General features: G+C 41.0%; 1 protein-coding gene across 1 annotated transcript in view; it reads right to left on the bottom strand.

Annotated features, from left to right (window-relative positions):
• The window catches only part of LOC139369640 (calcium-dependent secretion activator 2-like), a 237,517-nt gene that overhangs the window by 65,517 nt on the left and 148,304 nt on the right, over positions 1 to 23,696 (bottom strand). Inside the window, exons 9-13 of the mRNA XM_071108908.1 lie at positions 20,647 to 20,713; positions 20,171 to 20,297; positions 19,840 to 20,037; positions 13,669 to 13,805; positions 1,232 to 1,419 (exon numbers count right to left, since the gene is read on the bottom strand). Of these exons, the coding sequence (XP_070965009.1) occupies positions 1,232 to 1,419; positions 13,669 to 13,805; positions 19,840 to 20,037; positions 20,171 to 20,297; positions 20,647 to 20,713 (717 nt within the window). The remainder of the gene's footprint in view (positions 1 to 1,231; positions 1,420 to 13,668; positions 13,806 to 19,839; positions 20,038 to 20,170; positions 20,298 to 20,646; positions 20,714 to 23,696) is intronic.

Below are 23,696 nucleotides of genomic sequence, written 5' to 3'. Positions count from 1 at the left end.
TCACATTCCACTCTTAACAGAAATACTTTCCTCATTTTTCATATTATATGTACAACATATTGGATGGAAACTTGACATATAAAGGGGGTATTCTTTCCAAGTTACAGTATTTGGTCCATAGTTTTTAATAACATCACAAAATGAAAAACAACATGACATTAATTGTCTCCATCTCCCCACTGACCATTTCTCACATTCCCCATGTTAGAATTATTGTTCCATTATACACTTTTGGATGTTAGAATTTTGGGCGGCAAAATTGTCTGTGTCAAAGTCATTCCTTTAGTTGATACCAAAGGGTAAAGAGAGAGTTCTCTCCTGCTTAATTTACGACCGAGTGTGAACGGTCGACCATCCAGCAGCTCTCCCTCCCCTCTGTGGGAGAGAGAGAGAGGCCTGGTTACTGTTACCCTCCCACCAGTCTGATCTGACCCATTCTGATCCTCACAGGACAGTCACCTCCCAGACCAAGGCCCTTCTCCCCTGATTGCTCAGTTTGGCCATGCGGCCAGCTCTAGGGAGAGTCTTGGTGGTTCCAAACTTCTTCAATTTAAGAACGATGGAGGCCACTGTGCAATTTTTTTTGCTACCCTTCCCCAGATCTGTGCCTCGACACAATCCTGTCTCGGAGCTCTACGGATAATTCCTTCGACCTCATGGCTTGGTTTTAGCTCTGACATGTACTGTCATCTGTGGGACCTTATATAGACAGGTGTGTGCCTATCCAAATCATGGTGGACTCCAATCAAGTTGTAAAAACATCTCAAGGATAAGCAATGGAAATAGGATGCACCTGAGCTCAATTTCAAGTCTCATAGCAAAGGGTCTGAATATTTATGTAAATAAGGTTTTTCTGTAAAGAAAAATAAAATAATAATAACAATGTTTCCGCTTTGTCATAATGGGGTATAGTGTGTAGATTGATGAGATTATAAAAAAAAAAAAATCATTTTAGAAAAAGGCTGTAACGTAACAAAATGAGGAAAAAGGGAATGGGTCTGAATACTTTCCAAATGCACTGTCTGTGTGTAGGGGCAATGAATGGAAGTGTGTGAACAACATTGAGTCTTTTTACGAGTTATTGATATTGATTTCTTAACACTGACCATCTGAAGCTCCGGAGACTACATTTCAGTTAATCAAACAGTAAAAGCAAAAACCTGTAGCTGATGTAGTACAACAGTATACTACACTTTTGTAACTTGTTTGTGGAGCTTGTCAATGTATGTACCTGTTGCCATGAATGTGGGAGGCACAGAAAGCATAGCTGTAATGCAGTAGGGTGGGGTCGACCAGGACGTTGTTCCCAGAGTACTCCATCAGGTCCCGGAGGTAGCTGAGGTGGCGGTGGCAGCCCCTCACACCGTAGCGGGCGCAGTACTCATCCAGCACAAACACCTGACCTGGACTGAACCATCCCTGTGGACACAAACAGAAGACAGGCTAGAGAGGACAGCTTTGAGTTATTGGGGAGCCTGCCACAGATGGTCTCTGACTGGAATCTGTTGAAAACAATTGATAGATAATTCCGGCTTCTTTTTTGGGGGGCGGAGATTGGAATTCCGAACAACTTACACACATTTGAATTTACTTGTAAAAGGATGGGAGCAGATAAGTAGGGTTAAGAATAAAGGGATTCGGCATGTGTAGGGCTGATGTGGGTATCGAACCATGATCCCCACCACAGCAGGGGATGTACAGTGCATTCAGAAAGTATTCATACCCCTTCACTTTCACATTTTGTTACATTACAGCCTTATTCTAAAATGGATTAAATTGTTCCCCCCCCTCAATCTACGCACAATACCCCATAATGACAAGCAAAAATAGTAAAAAAAAAAAAAAAATGTTTGCTAATTTATACAAAATGTAAAATGTACATAAGTATTCAGACCCTTTACTCAGTACTTTGTTGAAGTACCTTCGGCAGAGATTACAGCCTTAAGTCTTCTTGTGTATAACACTACAAGCTTGGCACACCTGTATTTGGGGAGTTTATCCTATTCTTCTCCGCAGATCCTCTTAAGCTCTGTCAGGTTGGATGGGGAGTGTTGTAGCACAGTTATTTTCAGGTCTCTCCAGAGATGTTAGATCGGGTTGAAGTCCGGGCTCTGGCTGGGCCACTCAAGGACATTCAGAGACTTGTTCCGAAGCCATTCCTGCATTGTCTTGGCTGAGTGCTTTGGGTCGTTGTCCTGTTGGAAGGGGAACCGCTCTGGAGCCGGGTTTCATCAAAAATCTCTCTGTAATTTGCTCCATCTTTGCCTCGATCCTGACTAGTCTCCCAGTCCCTGGTGCTGAAAAACATCCCCACAGCATGATGCTGCCACCACCAAGCTTCACCGTAGGGAGTGTGCCAGGTTTCCTCCAGACGTAACGCTTGGCATTCAGGCCAAAGATTTCATCAGACCAGAGAATATTGTTTCTCATGGTCTGAGAGTCTTTAGATGCCTTTTGGCAAACTCCAAGTGGGCTATGATGTGCCTTTTACTGAGGAGTAGCTTCCACTCAGTTATGCCGGGCGGCCAGCTCTAGGAAGAGTCTTGGTAGTTTCAAACATCTTCCATTTAAGAATGATGGAGGCCACTGCGTTATTGGGGACCCTCAATGATGCATACATTTTTTGGTACCCTTCCCCAGATCTGTGGCTGGACACAATCCTGTCTCGGAGCTCTACGGACAATTCCTTCGACATCATGGCTTGGTTTTTCCTCTGACATGCACGGTCAACTGTGGAACTTTATATAGACAGGTGTGTGCCTTTCCAAATCATGTCCAATCAATTTAATTAACCACAGGTGGACTCCAATAAAGGCAATCTATGAGTTTAAAGCAGGAGCTTTGACAGAAGCTCAAGTATCACTGTAAATAGAGCATACAGCTAAGATACAACCCTCTGCGATAAGCTGTTAAAGGAAAGATTCACCCATATTGAATGTTATATTGTTTTTGTGCATCTCTGAGAGATGTTATATTGATTCCCTGGGTCATTTCATGTTTTCATGTGTATCCGAACTATTGCTGTTCAAGCAGGCAGAAATTTGGCCGGTATGACGCAGCATTGCGATAAAGTAGCTCTCAATACACTGGAAGTTAATAGGAAAACGGCTTTTCGATTGCGAAATTGTCTATCATACATGTCAGATTTCTATACTGATAATATTTTTGGAATATTCCTACCTCGAGAAATGTGTAATTTAGCAGAGCGTCTACCACATTTCTCCTATTTGTCTGCCTCTTCAGTCCAGGGTGCATTGCATGGTGCCGTTGCATGGCCATTACGAATGTCAGACTCCACTCTGTGAGGCACATCGATCTGCAGGTTGAACATGGTGAGATTCTAGACTAAATTGATTGTGCAGTTTGTTCAGGCAATAATATAGCTAACTAGCTACTTCACATGCTGATATTGACTTTGGTATTATTGTGTGTACCTACTGCACATTTGCTAGCTAGCTACCTAGCCAGCCAGCCAGCCAGCCCATAGAGACAATGGTAGTGGGTTTTGTAGTTGACTTGAGCTGCAACAGATTTTCACGTTGCTACCAACCTTACCAACGACAAAATAAAACGTTTGTTCACAAAAAATTGTGTTCTCACATATGAGTGTTATTTAACACTGTAAATTATAAGAATTAGTGGTTTTCAGTGGATTTATTTATTTAAAGAGAAACTCCCAGACTATTTCCAACAAATAAACAAAGGAGCGCAAGGTTAACAACAAACAATTAATTCATGGGCAAAAAAATGTCACGCGTGAAATAGGAAGTTTGGAGCGATCTTAAATCCTGGAACATTCATTAGTTCATTCATCCTGCGTATAATAACAAAATTAGGCATGAATCTTACAAACCTAATTAAGACTCCTCTCGGAAGGAATATTAACAAATTAGCACCTCCGCTGAGCAGTCGCCCACGACAACGCCAATAGATCCCTGGCATAGTAACCGAGACTCTTTGGGTGGCTATGGTTTGATTTGGGAGCAACCCAGACATGCGCAATACTGTGCCCCCTGTCTGGGTTTGGCTAGTTTCTATTTCCACATTAATGATGCTCTTGATATACTTTTACATGGAAGGCTGAATAAATATAAAATACTTTTTTCATATTTTCTCTCAGAAACAACAACATGCCGATGGATACAAATGATAATATGCTGCCCACGCCGCTCGTGTCGCATTGCAAAATAAATGTACACATACATGTTAGTCAATCATTGCACCCACAATGCTCACGTGCGTCAATGAGCGTCTGCTAAAATAGAACTTGATTCTATTTGTGATGCTTGACACGCTGCAAGTCCCGCCTCTCCCATCTCCTCATTGATTTTGAGGAGCATATACCCACGTGGATGATTGAAAGATGAACCGAGGTCCACACCCCAGTCCAGTTGGTGGTGGTAATGCACCTTAACGTTGGTTGCCAACCGCCATATAAAGTCCAAAAAAGAAGAAGCATGAAGGAGGAGAGATTACTAGAAAATAACTTGGTTTACCCTTTTATCTGTGGATTAATTGTCGGAGTAGAAGAGTATGTGCATTTCAGGTAAAATAACATCTCAATGTTTATATCCCAGGACAAGTTAGCTAGCAACAGCAAGCTAGCTAGTTAAATAGCCATAAATGTTTAATGCTTTTCGACATGTCTCCAAATTAATATAGTTGGTTCAGAGTTCTTTTTGATATTTCAACCTGCGTGTCCTGATTGCGTCTGGTGTGGCTAGACAAAATCCCCGCGGACACGCGCGGTCTGGTCTGCATGTAAGCGGCTCCAATTCTTGATCTTCCTCATGCTGAAAATAAAAGCAACCTTGAGCCATCCTGATAGGGACTGGGATATAATAGGATTCCTTCATGTCTTAATGTACTCTTTGTACAGTCAATCAAAACAGGCTCCACTAAGGCAGTTGGATAGGACCTGACTAGGAGGCATTCAGCACACATTTCCTTTTAGGCATTCTTTCTTTCATTTCCTTTTCTATCGCTCTGTCACTCCTACCTCTCCAATTCTCCCTCCCCCTTTAGTCATTCATTCTCTCTTTCTCCCTCTCTCCATCTGAATCGTTCCCTCTCTCTCTATCTGAATCGTTGTCTCTCTCTTTCTCCCTCTCTCCATCTGAATCGTTCTCTCTCTCTCTATCTGAATCGTTCTCTCTCTTTTTCCCTCTCTCCATAAGAATCGTTCTCTATTTCTCTGTTGGATCTATTAATATCACACTACAAAAGAATACAGCCGAGCGCCCTGCAGCCTGGCAGCATGTGACAAGATGTTCCACTGTGACAAACAGATGGCCCACTCAAGTCTTGGCGCTGACCGCTCAATTAGCCATTAACAAGCTGACTGCCTCGTTAGCTCTCTCTAACGAACATGGTTCCTGTGTGCTGAGTGACAGGAGATCTGCTTGGCCTGGTCTTGGTCAACTCTGTGTCATAGCTCTTGTAAATGTGACCCCTCGCAAAATGGAACCAGCTAGAATTAAAGTTGTTGTATCACTTTTTGAAAAACCTAATCTGTTGAACATAGGCTGTTGTGTGCATATTTATATATATATTTTTTTATTTAATTTAATTTTGACCTTTATTTAACCAGGTAAGCTAGCTGAGAACAAGTTCTCAGCTAGCTGAAAACAAGTTCTCCTTTACAACTGCAACCTGGCCAAGATAAAGCAAAGCAGTGCGACACAAACAACAACACAGAGTTACACATGGAATAAACAAGCGTACAGTCAATAACACAACAGAAAAAAATAATGTATATATACAGTGTGTGCAAATGGCATGAGGTAGGCAATAAATAGGCCATAGTAGCGAAATAATGACAATTTAGCAGATTAACACGAGTGATAAATGAGGAGATGATGATGTGCAGGTAGAGACACTGGTGTGCATAAGAGCAGAAAAGTTAATAAAAAAAACAATATGGGGATGAGGTAGGTAGATTGGGTGGGCTATTTACAGATGGACTATGTACAGCTGCAGCGATCGGTTAGCTGCTCAGATAGCTGATGTTTAAAGTTAGTGAGGGAAATAGAAGTCTACAGCTTCAGCGATTTTTGCAATTCGTTCCAGTCACTGGCAGCAGAGAACTGGAAGGAAAGGCGGCCAAAGGAGGTGTTGGCTTTGGGGATGACCAGTGAGATATACCTGCTGGAGCGCGTGCTACAGGTGGGTGTTGTTATTGTGACCAGTGAGCTGAGATAAGGCGGAGCTTTACCTAGCATAGACTTATAGATGACCTGGAGCCAGTGGGTCTGGCGACGAATATATAGCAAGGGCCAGCCGACGAGAGCGTACAGGTCGTAGTGATGGGTGGTATAAGGGGTTTTGGTAACAAAACGGATGGCACTGTGATAGACTGCATACAGTTTGCTGAGTAGAGTATTGGAAGCTATTTTGTAGATGTCATCGCCGATGTCAAGGATCGGTAGAATAGTCCGTTTTTCTAGGGTAAGTTTGGCGGCGTGAGTGAAGGAGGCTTTGTTGCAAAATAGAAAGCCGACTCTAGAGTGCGGGCAGCGAACGGTTGAAAAGCATGAATTTGGTTTTACTAGCATTTAAGAGCAGTTGGAGGCCACAGAAGGAGTGTTGTATGGCATTGAAGCTCATTTGGAGGTTAGTTAACACAGTGTCCAAAGAAGGGCCAGATGTATACAGAATGGTGTCATCTGCATAGAGGTGGATCAGGGAATCACCCGCAGCACGAGCGACATCATTGATATATACAGAGAAAAGAGTCGGCCCGAGAATTTAACCCTGTGGTACCCCCATAGAGACTGCCAGAGGTCCGGACAACAGGCCCTACGATTTGACACACTGAACTATGTCTGCAAAGTAGTTGGTGAACCAGTCGAGGCAGTCATTTGAGAAACTTAGGCTATTGAGTCTGCCGATAAGAATACGGTGATTGACAGAGTCGAAAGCCTTGGACAGGTCGACGAAGACACCCGTGACCAGCTCGGAAACCGGATTGCACAGCGAAAAAGGTTTGGTGGGATTCGAAATGGTCTGTGATCTGTTTATTAACTTGGCTTTCGAATAAAAATTGCAGAAACAAATAGGAAGGAGGGAGATGTTGATTTAAAAAAAAGTTTTACTTAACAATGTACATTTTATTTGCTTTAGATTAGAACAACCATGTACACCATTTTAACCAAGAGTCCATGATATTGGTGTATTACTTTCCGTCAAAATCAAATTATTCAATAAGTGTATGTAATCTTTTTTTTAAAAACACTGCTTCATGTCACTAGATGATGAACTGCTCATTTACATTATGACAGCTACAGTCGACTTACAGCGCCCTCAGAAAGTGTTCACACCCTTTGACTTTTTCCCAAAAGAATTGCATTACTGCCTGAATTTAATTTTTTTTTTTTTTTTTTGTCACTGGACTTCTCACAATACCCCATAATGTCAAAGTCTAATTATATTTTACAATTTTCTTTATAAATTCATAAAAAATGAAAAGCTGAAATGTCTGGAGTCAATACGTATTCAACCCCTTTGTTCTGGCAAGCCTAAATACATTCAGGAGTAAATATTTGCTTAATAAGTTACATGGACTTAATAATAGTGCAATACTAGTGTTTAACATGATTTTTGACTACCTCATCATAACCCACACATCTGTAAGGTCCATCAGTCGAGCAGTGAATATCAACCACAAAGACCAGGGAGGTTTTCCAATGCCTCGCAAAGAAGGGCACCTATTGGTAGATGACATTTTTTTTTAAAACACACCCATTGAATATCCCTTTGAGCATAGTGAAGTTATTAATTACACTTTGGATGGTGTATCAATACACCCAGTCACTACAAAAATACAGGCATCCTCAGTTGCCAGAAAGGAAGGAAACCCCTCTGGGATTTCACCATGAGGCCAATAGTGACTTTAAAACAGTTACAGAGAAGGAAGCCTGTACATAATAGATCCTGTTAGCAACAAGGCACTAAAGTAATACTGAAAAAAATGTGGCAACGCAATTAACTTTTTGTCCTGAATACAAAGAAAGTGTATTGTCCGGCAAATCCAATAGTGGTGGCTGCATCATGTTATGGGTATGCTCATAATCATTAAGGACTGAGGAGTTTTTCAGGATAAAAATGTAAAGGAATGGAGCTAAGGACAGGCAAAATCCTAGAGGAAAACCTGGTTCAGTCTGCTTTCTACCAGACTCTGGGAGACGAATTCACCTTTCAGCGGGACAATAACCTAAAACACAAAGCCAAATCTACACTAGCGTTGCTTACCAAGAAGACAGTGAATGTTCTTGAGTGTCTGAGTTACAATTTTGACTTAAAGGAAAGGTTCACCCATTTTGAATGTTATATTGTTCTTGTGCATCTCTGAGTGATGTTCTATCGATTCCCTGGGTCATTTAATGTTTTCAGGAGTATCTGAGTTATTGCCGTTTAAGCAGTCAGAAATCTGGATGGTAAGTCACTCTCACTACACAGGAAGATAATAGGAAAATTTAAATTAGATCACGAAACGATCTATCATACATGTCAGACTTCAATACTGGCCGATGTCATAACTCAGGAGGATGTCTTCTCTTGAATGCCATTGATAATATTTTTGCGATATTCTCTTTATTACTCTTTAGTCCAGAGTGCATTACATGGTGCCGGTGCCGTTGCCAAAGATATTATAGAAAGGAGAATTGAATCCACGTATATCCACGTAGGAACGTATAACGCCCCACCCAGCAGAATGTCGACCAATCGCTTTCATGTTGTCATGCTGCGTCACACGGTTGCTAAGCTAATCATCACTCAATCCCTTATCAAAGTCAGTGTATACAGTTGTATTCGGAAAGTATTCAGACCCCTTGAGTTTTTACACATCTTGTTACGTTACACCCTCATTCTAATTTTTTTATTTTTTATTCTCCAAATCAATCTACACACAATACCCCCTAAATACAAAGCAAAAACAGGTTTTTAGAAAAACAGTAATATCTTATTTATATACAGTTGAAGTCGGAAGTTTACATACACTTAGGTTGGAGTCATTAAAACTCGTTTTTTAACCACCACAAATTTCTTGCGAACAAACTATAGTTTTGGTACGTCGGTTAGGACATCTACTTTGTGCATGACACGAGTAATTTTTCCAACAATTGTTTACAGACAGATTATTTCACTTATACACTGTATCACAATTCCATGGGTCAGAAGTTTACATACACTAAGTTTACTGTGCCTTTAAACAGCTTGGAAAATTCCAGAAAATTATGTAATGGCTTTAGAAGCTTCTGATAGGCTAATTGACATCATTTGAGTCAATTGGAGGTGTACTTGAGGATGTTTTTCAAGGCCTACCTTCAAACTCAGTACCTTTTTGCTTGACATCATGGGAAAATCAAAAGAATTCTGCCAAGACCTCAGAAAAACAATTGTAGACCTCCAGAAGTCTGGTTCATCCTTGGGAGAAATGTCCAAATGCCTGAAGGTACCATGTTCATCTGTACAAACAATGACATGCATGTATAAACACCATGGGGCCATACCACTCAGGAAGGAGACATGTTCTGTCTCCTAGAGATGAACGTACCTTGGTGCGAAAAGTGCAAAACAATCCCAGAACAACAGCAAAGGACCTTGTGAAGATGCTGCAGGAAACAGGTACAAAAGTATCTACATCCACAGTAAAACGAGTCCCGAGTCCAATATCAACATAACCTGAAAGGCCGCTCAACAAGGAAGAAGCCACTGCTCCAAAACTGCCATAAAAAAAGCCAGTTTCAACTGCACATGGGGACAAAGATTGTACTTTTTGGAGAAATGTCCTCTGTTTTGATGAAACAAAAATTTGACAGATCTTGAAACCTTTTGAAAATGATAAATGGGCAAATATGGTAAAGTCCAGGTGTGCAAAGCTCAAAGAGACTTACCCAGACAGACTCACAGCTATCAATGCTGAAGGTGAATCTAACATGTATTGACTCAGGGGTGTGAATACATTTGCTAAAATGTCTAAACACATCTTTTCACTTTGTAATTATGGGGTATTGTGTGTAGATGGGTGAGGGAAAAATACAATTTAATCCATTTGGAATTCAGGCTGTAACATGACAAAATGTGTAATAAGATACTTTCTGAAGGCACAATATGCTCTGTCAAACAGAGGTTTTGACAGAGCAAATAGTTTTCTGAGCATTGTTCTCGAGGCCTCATTCAAGTATATTCAGTTTCATGTGACTAGCGCAAAGCAATTAAGAGCTATTCATCAGCTGTGATATTTCTAATTAAAATGATCTTAATTGCTTTGCTAGGGCTAAGGAGGAGGTGTGTGTGTGAGTGTGTGTGTGTGTGGGCGTGTGTGTGTCTGAATAATAATTCAGTTTCAGCATGACTGGCCATTCCACCTACTAGTTTGGCAACACATTCACACTGACGAGGAAGAATCTTAGTATGTGTGCATTAGAGAGTCTTCATGCATGTGTGTGTGGGGGGGGGGGAGATGTCATAAGCCTCAACCTTAACCTTTTTAACATGACTCACTTTTCAAGAGTGTCCTTTACATGTATACAAACACACAGACAAGAAAATATGTGCTAAATATACAGTACCAGTCAAAAGTTTGGACACACCTACTCATTCAAGGGTTTTTCTTTATTTTTACTGTTTTCTACATTGTAGAACAATAGCGAAGACATCAACACAATTAAATAACACATATGGAATCAAGTAGTAGCCAAAAAAGTGTTAAACAAATCAAAACATATTTTATATTTGAGATTCTTCAAAGTAGCCACCCTTTGCATTGATGACAGCTTTTCACACTCTTGGCATACTCTCAACCAGCTTCACCTGGAATGCTTTTCCAACAGTCTTGAATGAGTTCCCATATATGCTGAGCAATTGTTGGCTGCTTTTCCTTCACTCTGCAGTCAATCTCATCCCAAACCTTCTCAACTGGGTTGAGGTCTGGTGATTGTGGAGGCCAGGTCATCTGATGCTGCTCTCCATCACTATCCTTCTTGGTAAAATAGCCCTTACACAGCCTTGGTGTGTTGGGTCATTGTCCTGTTGAAAAACAAATTATAATCCTACTAAGCGCAAACCAGATGGGATGGTGTATCGCTGCAGAATGCTGTGGTAGCCATGCTGGTTAAGTGTGCCTTGAATCCTAAATAAATCACAGACAGTGTCACCAGCAACGCACCCCCACACCATCACATCTCCTCCTCATTGCTTCACAGTTAGAACCACACATGCGGAAATAATCCGTTCACTTACTCTGTGTCTCATAAAGACTCGTCAGTTGGAACCAAAAATCTCAAATTTAAACTCATCAGACTAAGCTAGTCTTTTCTTTTTATTGGTGTCCATTAGTAGTGGTTTCTTTGCCACAATTCGACCATGAAGGCCTGATTCACGCAGTCTCCTCTGAACAGTGGATGTTGAGATTTGTCTGTTACTTAAACTCTAGGAAGCATTTATTTGGCCTGCAATTTCTGAGACTGGTAACTCTAATGAACTTATGGTCTGCAGCAGAGGCAATTCTGACTCTTTCATTCCTGTGATGGTCCTCATGAGAGCCAGTTTCATCATAGCGCTTGATGGTTTTGCCACTGCACTTGAAGAAACTTTCAAAGTATTTGAAATGTTCCGTATTAACTGCCCTACATGTCTTAAAGTAATAATGGACTGTTGTTTCTCTTTGCTTATTTGAGCTTTTCTTGCCATAATATGGACTTGGTCTTTTACCAAATAGGGAAATCTTCTGTATAACCCCTCTACCTTGTCACAACACAACTGATTGGCTCAAACGCATTTAGAAGGAAAGAAATTCCACAAATTAACTTTGAACAAGGCACACCTGTTAATTGAAATGTTTCCAGGTGACTACCTCATGAAGCTGATTGAGAGAATGCCAAGAGTGTGCAAAGGTGTTATCAAGGCAAAGGGTGGCTACTTTGAAGAACCTGAAATATATTTTGATTTGTTTAACACCTTTTTGGTTACTACATGATTCCATATGGGTTATTTTGTCATTTTGATGTCTTCACCATTATTATACAATGTTGAAAATTGTAAAAATAAAAACCCTGGAATGAGTAGGTGTGTCCAAACATTTGACTGGTACTGTATTTTTTCACATAATATCCAGTTTAGTCGTAAGTATATGATCCCATGTTAACTTCACTAGGATAGGGGGCAGCATTCGGAATTTTGGATGAAAAGCGTGCCCAAATTAAACTGCTACTCAGGCCCATAAGCTGGGATATGCATGTAATTAGTAGATTTGGATAGAAAATACTCTAAAGTTTCCAAAACTGTTAAAATAATGTCTGTGAGTATAACAGAACTGATATGGCAGGCGAAAACCCGAGGAAAAACCAACCAGGAAGTACTATTATTTTGAAAAGCTGTTTTTCCATTGAAAGCCTATCCACCATACAAAGACTTAGGACCCAGTTTACGAGCTCTGTGGCTTCCTCTACATGTGGCCAGTCTTTAGGCATTGTTTCAGGATTTTACTCTGAAAAATGAGGGCGATACACTGCTTTCAATGAGAGGACAGTGGAAATGCCCATTAATGAACCAAGCACGTGATCGAGAGTGGGCATTTCTTGTTTACCTTTTCCATTGACGAAGCTTTAGTCCGGTTGAAATATTATTGATTATTTATGAAAAAAACAACCCGAGGATTGATTTTAAACATCGTTTGACATGTTTCTACTATCTTTTATTGTACTTTTTTGACTTTCCGTCTTGGTTTTGAGAGCGTGCATTGTGCCTTTGGATTTCTGAACAAAACGCACCAACAAAATTGAGGTATTTGGACATAAAGATTAACTTTATCGAACAAAACAAACATTTGTTGTCTAACATGGAGACCTGGGAGTGCCACCAGCTGAAGATCATCAAAGGTAAGTGATTCATTTTAATGCTATTTCTGACTTTTGTAACACTCTCCTTGGTTGGAAAATGGCTGTATGGGTTTCTGTGGCTAGGAGCTGACCTAACATAATAGCAAAGTGTGCTTTCGCTGTAAAGCCTTTTTGAAATCTGACACAGCGGTTGCATTAAGGAGAAGTTTATCTGTATTCGTATGTTTAACATTTATATCTTTTATCAATGTTTATGATGAGTATTTCTGTTATTTGATGTGGCTCTCTGCACTTTCACCGGATGTTTGTTTGAGACAATGCTCAACTCAATCTCAATAGCAGTATATAAAGGGATTGGATCTGATTTTGAATCTGAAAGATGGCCTATTTACACATTTCACATTCAAAATCTGCATATAGCTGAATTCCTGAAATTGAAAGGGAATTGACCACTATATGAATTGCACATATGGCCAAGTACACCCCCCCCACACCCCTTCTCTGTGCCATGCATGGCTTTTGGCTTCCTCTCCACTGAATAGGCCCAGCAGTTGTCTGTGAGGGTCATGTTTCTATTTGGGAAGTATTGATTAGCACCGTTTATCCCCCTTCATTGAGTGTGAGAGTTCCCAAACCCCCGAGGCATGAGATTCTTGCTGCACGCAGAGTCCTAAAGCTAGGCCTAGCAGAGGATTTCTCTCCCACTCTCTCTCCCCCTCCAAAATTTGGAGGCCTGTCTCCTTTTTTTCAGAAATGTCTGGCATATAGACAAGTAAACATTCAATTAAGGACCATCTTTATCTGCCCCTCTCTCTCTTTCTCTCACCAGGCAGGAGAAGGAGTCATTCATCCGGTGCTGTAGTGTCTGCTTCTGCAGAAAAGGGAACAGGGCGGCGTGGTCGAACCGACAGGGCACCGCAGAGATCAGCTCCTCTACCCCCTGCCTCTGAGAGCAATCCAGACCTGAGAGAGCAGGAGAGAGAAAAAAAAGAGAGTGAGCGAGAGTGAGAGAGTAAAAGCAGACAGAGAGAGGGTAAGAGGCCGAATGAGTAGAAGAGCTATAGAGAAACGGTTAACCCAAAAAAATCCATTCCATCCTGCATCTCCATCAATGAAAATAGATCATTTTACTGAACAATGGAGAGCAACTTTGCAAGCCCCGACAGCACAGACTCCTCCTGTTCAAATCAAATCCCAGCATACAGGCAGACAGAATGACGGAACATCTGCTCACAGCAATTCACACCTTTGAGTACAACCGTGAAACGGGAGTGTAAAAAGGAGGGAAATCTATTCGACTGCATTGGCATCATCAGTTTTCGCTGCTTTGGTTATTAGTTCCCACCTCCATTGGCTTGAGATACTCTGTGAAATCCAGTTTCCAAATTTCAGCTGTAAATATGAGAAACTGACAGAAACTCTTGCAACAAGCGAGAGTATGTGAGAAAAAACAGTGACACAAACACAAGCATGTAACGCGTCTCGTCACGACACTGGTATTCTTAGTCTTGGTAAAGCATCACTTGAAAAAAGGTAAGTAATTTGGTCAGCGGTGGATAAGCCTTGACCTTGAAACTTACGGGTCACCTTTTCAGTGGACCTTCCTAATGACTGTGTATGTGTTTTTGTGTGTTTGTGTCCTACATCTCATTGTCTGTCTCTAAGGCTGGATATTTTCAATGTCACACAAAGAGCCAGTGAATGGACAGGGAAGGGAGAGAACATCGTTGAAAAGAACACATCAATGCACATACAGTTGAATTCGGAAGTTTCCATACACTTAGGTTGGAGGCATTAAAACTCGTTTTTCAACCACTCCACAAATTTCCTGTGAACAAACTTTAGTTTTGGCAAGTTGGTTAGGACATATACTTTGTGCATGACAAGTAATTTTTCCAACAATTGTTTACAGACAGATTATTTCACTTAACTTTCACTTAACTCACTGTATCACAATTCCAGTGGGAATGTTGACTGTGCCTTTAAACAGCTTGGAAAATTCCAGAAAATTATGTCATGGCTTTAGAAGTTTCTGATAGGCTAATTGACATAATTTGTGTCAATTGGAGGTGTACCTGTGGATGTATTTCAAGGCCTACCTTCAAAATCAGTGCCTCTTTGCTTGACATCATGGGGAAATCAAACGGAATCAGCCAAGACCTCAGAAAGAAATGGTAGACCTCCACAAGTCTGGCTCATCCTTGGGAGCAATTTCCAAATGCCTGAAGGTACCACATTCATCTGTACAAACAATAGTACGCGAGTATAAACACCATGGGACCATGCAGCCGTCATACCGCTCAGGAAGGAGATGTGTTCTGTCTCCTAGACGTAATTTGGTGCGAAAAGTGCAAATCAATCCCAGAACAACAGCAAAGGACCTTGTGAAGATGCTGGAGGAAACAGGTACAAAATAATCTATATCCACAGTAAAACGATTCCTATATCAACATAACCTGAAAGGCCGCTCAGCAAGAAAGAAGCCACTGTTCCAAAACCACCATAAAACAAAGCCAGACTACAGTTTGCAACTGCACATGGGGACAAAGATTTTACTTTTGGAGAAATGTCCTCTGGACTGATGAAACAAAAATAGAACTGTTAGAACTGCCATAATGGCCATCATTATGTTTCGGGGAAAAAGGGGGAGACTTGCAAGCCAAAGAACACCATCCCAACCTTAAAGCGCAGGGGTGGCAGCATCATGTTGAGGGTGTGCTTTGCTGCAGGAGGTACTGGTGCACGTCACAAAATATATGACATGATGAGGCAGGAAAATTATGTGGATATATTGGAGCCACATCTCAAGACATCAGTCAGGAAGTTAAAGCTTGGTCTCAAATGCTTCCAAAGTTGTGGCAAAATGGCTTAAGGACAACAAAATCAAGGTATTGGAGTGGCCGTCACAAAGCTCTGACCTTCATCATATAGAAAATTAATGGGCAGAACTGAAAAAGCGTGTGAGAGAAAAGAGGCCTACAAACCTGACTCAGTTACACCAGCTCTGTCAGGAGGAATGGGCCAAAATTCAACAAACTTATTGTGGGAATCTTGTGGAAGGCTACCCGAAATGTTTGACCCAAGTTAAACAATTTAACGGCCATGTACTAATACTAATTGAGTGTATGTAAACTTCTGACCCACTGGGAATGTGATGAAAGAAATAAAAGCTGAAATAAATCATTCTCTCTACTATTATTCTGACATTTCACATTCTTAAAATAAAGTGGTGATACTAACTGACCTAAGACAGGGAATTTTTACTAGGATTAAAATGTCAGGAATTGTGAAAAACTGAGTTTAAATGTATTTGACTAAGGTGTATGTAAACGTCCGACTTCAACTGTACCATCCAAAAACAGCTAGAAGCAATGATGCCAGGTCAGAGAAAGAAATAAGGAAAACACACTGAGAGGAAAAAAGGAGAAGGTGAAAGAGATAAAGAAAGGATGAGGGCAGAATCGACAGCCCTGTATGTGCCCAGGTTCACTTCCAGTCCTTTCAGACTCGTCCTAGTTAATGGCTGGTGTCGAGCAGAACGAGCAACCCCCATGAAAAGCCTAACACTCTCTCTTTTTCCATATTGTAGAAATACATTTGTGACCGACTTTTCTTCACATGACACATGGTCCCACAAAAGACCAAGGCTGTAGAGAAAATAATCTTTGCCCACACGCCTCCAATGACCGCGGCTTCACACCCGAGACAAGCAATAGTGATAGCTTTTTATTAATGCTGCCATTTCTGTCTCGTCCACCACTCTTGTATGAATGGAGAAAAGCCCCGTGCTTTGCCTGCAAGCGCTCTCTCAGACATTTGCGTCTCCCCCTCCACCCTCATCTGTCGCTTTTGTAAAAAAAAAAAAAAAAAGGCAGCAGAAGTGCAATCCCCACAATCAACTCGGAATCGACGCTCTCCCTTTTCTTTCCTTCTTTCTTTCACTTGCTTTTTCTGTACTCCTGCCCTTTGGCTCCCTTGGCCCCCGTTTTCTTTAATTCTGATGTAGGTCATTTTACATGTGTTACCCTAAATGCGGTGTGTCCTTAATGTCATTTGGTTTAAGGCGTGGAGATATGGAGGAACAAGAAGATTCTAAAGAACACAAGACAAAGGGATATAGATTAAAGCTGATGATGAGACGGGGAGGGAGAGACAGTATTGATTTAGGGGCAGCAGGAGGAGGCGTGATGTTAATTTATCCAGTCACTAGGAGAAATCCTATTGATCCGTAACATCTAACTTCCAGCTACAGTATTATGTGCAGATGAGGGGGAGGGGGAGGGGGGAGGGGGGGGGTGTTAATGTATCCAGTCACTAGGAATAATCCTATTGATCCGTGTCATCTTTAACTTCCAGCTACAGTATTATCTGTAGACGAGGGGAGGGGGGATGTTAGAATATGTGTTTGTGTCTGTGTGTCTATATGTTGTGTGTGTGTGTGTGCGCGTGTGCGTGTGTGTCTAGACAGTGAGTGTTGAGGTCCGGACAGTTAGAGTGTGTGTATAATGTGTGTGTGTGTGTGTGTGTGGGGGGGGGTATGTGGATGAATGGGGTGGGTGAATGTGGCTAGACAGGTTGAAGAGGGTATGTACTGTGATGTGTGTGTGTGTTACAGAGCACAACTTATGTGTGTCTCTGGAGTTGTTGAATTGTAGCTGAAGGAGTATATCCCTTACGCCTGGTGTGGCACTAGGGAAGATAATATGGATACAGGGGGAGGTGCAGGGGGTTGGCGCTCATTCTCTTCATATCCCTCTCTTTGAAGCCCCATCAGCGTTGTCACGGCAGCAGTCATATCCATGTGGCATGTCTCCCAGTGAGGTGGCAGATATGATGATGACAGGTTATCAACGTGGGCGAAGAGAGACACCGAGCGCTAACATCTCAGGTATACCAGGCGGAGTGATTTGATTTGTTCGAGCGAGCCCGGCATGGGAACTGAGGGGAGTGACAGATGCGAATGGACAGGTTATCGGAGTCTCAGCATCGCTCCTTGCCACACATGCACACACAGACACCTTAAGTAAGAACTCTGCTCAGAGGTCTCAGCTGTCCTGGTAGACTTGGCTGTCAATTAAAATATGAGAAAGGCTAAAACTATGAGACAGGTTGGACTTTAGTCCTAAACTTCAAACACCTGCTTTTCAAAACAGAAACTGACAAGAACCTTGACAGAGATCAGCATGATGAATGTGTCACAAATCCGTGAATCACGGAAGGGAAAAGATGTGCGAGTCAGGAGCAACTTCTCTTCTAAGTTCACAATACATTATTGGAAATGACAATCAGTTAAAACTACCTTCATGCATACAACAAAAGTGGTCGAACACTTTTTAACTAATCTTATCTATATGGTCAGCATGGCCTTTTTATGACGTAAACATATATACCGATAACATCTCCATACAACATTAAATCCCGGTCATTAACGTCTGACTATACATATTAAAATGGTGTTGTTTCACGCAAACGATGAGTGAACGGTTGAAGGCCAGCGAAACAAAAACATGTTTACTACAGTCTGTGTCTTAGATTGTTCAATTACTGAAACCAATGCTCAAATGCAGCATTTGAACTCAACGCAAGGATATTATTAATGGTGTAGCAACCTGGCATTCTCTAATGGGCTCAAATCTCCTTGAGTATAATGCTGACCTTCAACAAACACCCACGTTGCAAAACACCTATGCTGTGTGTGTGTGTGTGTGTGTGTAGGTTTGTTTGTGTGTGTGTGTGTGTGTGTGTGTGTGTGTGTGTGTGTGTGTGTGTGTGTGTGTGTGTGTGTCTGAGAGGAGGAGTGCGAAGATGACAAGGAAGACTGGTATACAGTGTAATTTTACTGTGTGTGTGTGTGATTATTAGCTCGTTTTTTAACCTTTAAATCACACTACAGGAAAATTCTTCCAGGGTGCGTGAGCTCTGACACACCATCATTAGAGAGGACTGCACACACACATGTACACGCACACACACAATCATAACAACACTTAGCACTTCTGATTGTTCCCAGTTGAAGAGCTATTTCCAAGAGCCCATCACATTCCGTAGCGTAATGCCAACAAAAAGAGAGAAGAAAAAAACAGTATAAAAATACAGAACAGACTCAATAAACCCCACGAACGTGCGTGCATTTTAATGATCAAAATGACTCTGGTGTCAGAAAACACACTCCCTCTCTATCTCTCAACTGATGGGAGAAAAATGTGTTGCCACACACACACGCAGCGGCTCGACATGCTCATGCTAACAGTCTAAATCAGCCCCATGCTGGCGTGTGTGTTCCAGTGATAGCTCAGTCGATCAACGTCCTATCTCTGGCTACAGCACTGAACACTTTGCCTTGTCATAGACTCTCATCTCCTATCCAGTCAAGTGGGTTAGACATTCATCTGTTTGAATTTGTTCAGTCACTCATTGCCTTTGTTTATTTTCTTTCTGTGAACAATCAATATAAAAAAAAGAGGAAATGTTTCACACAACCACAATCTTATTTTGGTGATGCTTATACACAAGGTGAGTGCACAATACCGATGTCTCAGTTGGTTGGACCATGGGACTTGCTACAGTTGTGGGTTTGATTCAATTTGAAGACCGCATACAGACGCAGTCAAATATATTATCATCCTTGAATTTTACAATGGAGTGCAATGGAGCAGAATGTCCTGTTTTCTCTTTTCAAAACTGGTAGAATGGCTATTTTTACCCTGTATACATCTGCAACTTACCACAGGAGAGAGAAATTTCACAGTAAACCAGATAACTTGCCTCCAACCAAATTCATTTTAATATTGGATGGTCCTGTGCAGTTAAATCAATCAAATACATGTGTGAACATTCAATTTCAACTTATTTTAGATGAAATACTGAATCTTGCAAGTGTGCCAATATATTTGGTGTAAACTGAACATTCGTTAATTGTAAGTAAAAAATGTCATGACCATTTATATGATCTTATTTTTCAAGAATAAAGGAATAAATGCTGTTGAAGTGAACCTACTGAGCAGTGAGATTGGTGCGAATGGCTGGGAGTTCCCTGCTCTGCAGTTCTGGGTGGGTGGAATTGGTTTGTATGATTGGCCTGTAGCGCGGTACATGGCCTGAACCCACAGCATCCGGTCCTGCTCGTCATCATTGGCAAACACGACCAGGTCACCCTCCTTGACCGCATTGAAGAACACTCGACCACCCTGGAGACCTGAGAGAGAGAGAGAGAGAGAAGGTATGTGGTGCAGATGGTCATAACATAAGAGACAAGATGGATGGATAGATAAGGTATGGTATAGTGTCTTAACTCAGCGTTAGTGTGAGTGTTGTAACAAGTGAGTTACCTGTGTGTGTGTGTGTACCAGGCTGGGGGTCGGAGTAGTCCACAGTGTAACCTTCTAGTTGCATCAGTTCATGGGGCTCAGACTTCTTCTCTCTATAGCTGCACATTGCAAAGGTGTACTGGCTGACCTGCAACAGTTAACAAGGGTTCACATACTGTATAAAATGGCATTATAATTAGTAAAAACACATTACGCTATGTTTTTTAAATATGGGAATCAGGTGAGATAGTATAAGAGATTGTAATTTCCAGAAAATATGTTTGCATTACACTACAGTTTTTTTCATCTCCCTTTTATAGATTGCTGCATATTTCTCTCCGTAGTCAACATGTGTTGCTTCATGATTCAAAAACAAACTTTCTTCCTAGTGGAAAAGTCCACAATCTGTTAGAAGTTATACATTTGGCGAGTATACCTTAAAACATTGTATTATTCTCAATGAAACAAGTGTCAATGAATCATGACATTTAGCCTACCTGGACAAGAACGAAATATCTTATTTTCCAACGTTTCCAAACTCTCTGTCCCAACGCATAAAGGTACCTACAAATACAGAAAGATTAAGAGTCTTAATTGAAACACCTAATGTTAACTGTGTTTTATCACCGCGTAGCTGGAACTCAAACTCATTTACACTGTTGGGATTATAGATTTGAAGAAGTATTAACCCAAAGCAAATTCAATTCAATATAAATTCAATTCAATATATTATTTATAAAATATACAAACACGAGTTGCATCTAAAAATGACAAGATGTCCAGAGGACAACAAGACACAGCTCCAGTATCGGCTCTATTTACTTGGTCATCAGGAAGTCATTGAAAGATTTAGTCGGGTGACCAAGGTAGGTAGGTTAAATAAAAGATATCTAATATTGAGCAGCTCTTTTACAAAAATATTCCCAAGAATATAGACTATTTTATCATTCACTGAGAACATAAGACATGTTCTTATAAAAAAAAAACATTATTACCAGCACAGTGAAAAATGATAGGTTTACAACATTTTATTGAGGTTTATGCTGCAAATATTGTGACAAAGGGTAGGCCCAATTTATGAATTGCAAATAACAACTGTGATAGGCCAAATTGTAGAAGCATAATAATTTCAGCCTTGACACAATCAAGCAAATGTTTTCTCTGAGTCTCTTCCCTTGGAAAACTTGACCATTGTCAGAAATCGAATGATTAAAATCTAGAAGCTCCATAACCAAATCGCCAATTCACGGAAGTCAAACAATGGGGAATAACGCGTGTGGGATATGGGAAAGGGATGAAATCCATAGATTGTGAAAACACTATGCAAAGAGGAGAGGGGCTGCACTTTATGAAAAGGACTCCAGTCCAGGTTGGGAGCCCTCGTGAATGCGAATCTGAAAATCTGGGCCATTCTCCAGGAGTTGGGTTAACATGTGGCAGAAGTAATCATCCACTTGTGAACATTATTTTCCGTTCTTACTCAAACACCTTTCAGCCACTCATGATCCCATTTGCGACCCCAGAGGTGCGGACCAATGAACACGCGGCCGCAGGAACATTTTCTGTCCTTGATACAATGCATACTGCTCATGCACTTCCTAAAGCTAAGTACACACATTCATGTTTTCATTAGTAGGCCTAGTCTATACAAAATTAGAACAGCAGTTACATATATTCAAGCAACGCTTAGGCAATTTTTTAAAATTAATCAAATTAACTCTACAAAGAGAGAGCAGCCACAGTAGTTAAAACTGTCACTTGTATGAGAAAAGCAAGTACTTACCGGGGCAAAGAGAGCCATTGATCGAGATTGAACCAAATCAAACATATTAAGTGTGAGAAACAAAATATCTTCAAAAATGACATTGTCAAAAGGGGTTTAAGTGTACATTAAAAGAAGGTTATATTCAAAAGGGATAACAAGGCAACTAGATAGAAAAGACTACCCTGTAAGCCTATCAAGAATAGTCAGAGATCTCTAGATAAAAAAAAAAAAAATTAAAGTGAGATAAAATTTGATTCAATCAAGCATTTTTTCAGATTTGTCCTAATAGTTACCATCTACCAATCTTCACAATTGTTTAAAATGTTAAACACAGTATATTACTTATTTGAACATTTGGATAAGTAAGTAAATAGGTATTGATAAAAACTCAAAACTTGACAATAACTAAATGAAACAGGCTGCAACATCAACCCTGCAGCTACTACAAGTTTTGGAGTAACAATGCACCTGTGTGGACATTTGTTAGAACTGCACCTAGATGTTGCGAAGTACTTTGCACATTTTACATTCTCAAGCTTTCTCAACGTCCACACGAACCCCTTAGCCAAAAACAGGTTCATGCACACACGTACATACACCCTGGTGGTGTCTGTCCTGACTCCATTGTCCATACACCCTGGTGGTGTCTGTCCTGACTCCATTGTACATACACCCTGGTGGTGTCTGTCCTGACTCCATTGTACATACACCCTGGTGGTGTCTGTCCTGACTCCATTGTACATACACCCTGGTGGTGTCTGTCCTGACGCCATTGTCTTCCAGTCATTATTAGTAGCCCCTCGGCCCCCTTCAAAAGGCTCTCAACACCAGTAGAGATTTTTTTTATTTAAATGGAACCTTTATTTAACTAGGTAAGTCAGTTAAGAACAAATTCTTATTTACAATGACTCTAGCGACGCCTCAAGCACTGAGGTGCATTGCCTTAGACCCCTGCGCCACACAGAGATGGAGAGAGAGAGAGAAAGAAACAGAGAGAGAGAGAGATTTTGTAAGATTATTCTACATGTCCAGGGGAGAACTACAAAAGCTGAGAAAAAAAGAGCCCCCTCATCCAGCTTGTCCTGGGGCTGAGTTCACAAACCTGTTTAATAACTAACACACTAAAGCCTCAGGACCAGAGCATCCAATTAATCAGTATAAACTAAATTATAACACAGTCAAAACAAAACTACATGGCCTATTGGCAAACACAAGAACAAAGCAAAATGCAGTGCTATCTGGCCCTAAATCAACAGTACACCATGGCAAACTATTTGACCATGGTTACTGATCAAAACCTTAGAAAAACCTTGACAAAGTGCAGACTCTCTGAGCACAGCCTTGCCATTGAGAAAGGTAGATACAGGAAAATCTGGCTCCCTGTAGAGGAAAGGCTGTGCAACCACATCACCACAGCAGAACCTGAGACAGAGCTGCATTTCCTGACAAAATGTTTCTAATATATATCAAACAATTAGAGTGTAATTTCCCCAAATTGTAAACCCTTATTTAAGTTTTCAAAGACCTCTCTGATGAAAATAGGCTACCCGTCCTGTTGGGGGAAGACGCAGAGAGCTGTGGGTTGGCAGCACACTACATTGCTGCCTGCCATAAAATGAGAGACAGTGTCTGACAGACCAACCAACATGCACATGTCCTCTATGCCATTGTTATGGCCGATTGCATGGTTATTTTTACCCTTGATTATTGTTGTTACTGATTGTCCCGTTGACAATATGGATTATTATTATTTTAATTATGTTAAAATGTATCAAAGTACAG

Source organism: Oncorhynchus clarkii, chromosome 2 (assembly GCF_045791955.1).
Source record: "Oncorhynchus clarkii lewisi isolate Uvic-CL-2024 chromosome 2, UVic_Ocla_1.0, whole genome shotgun sequence".
NCBI classification, from domain to species: Eukaryota; Metazoa; Chordata; class Actinopteri; order Salmoniformes; family Salmonidae; genus Oncorhynchus; species Oncorhynchus clarkii.
Note: the sequence above shows the minus strand (reverse complement) of the source record. Positions and strands in the feature narration are given on the sequence as shown.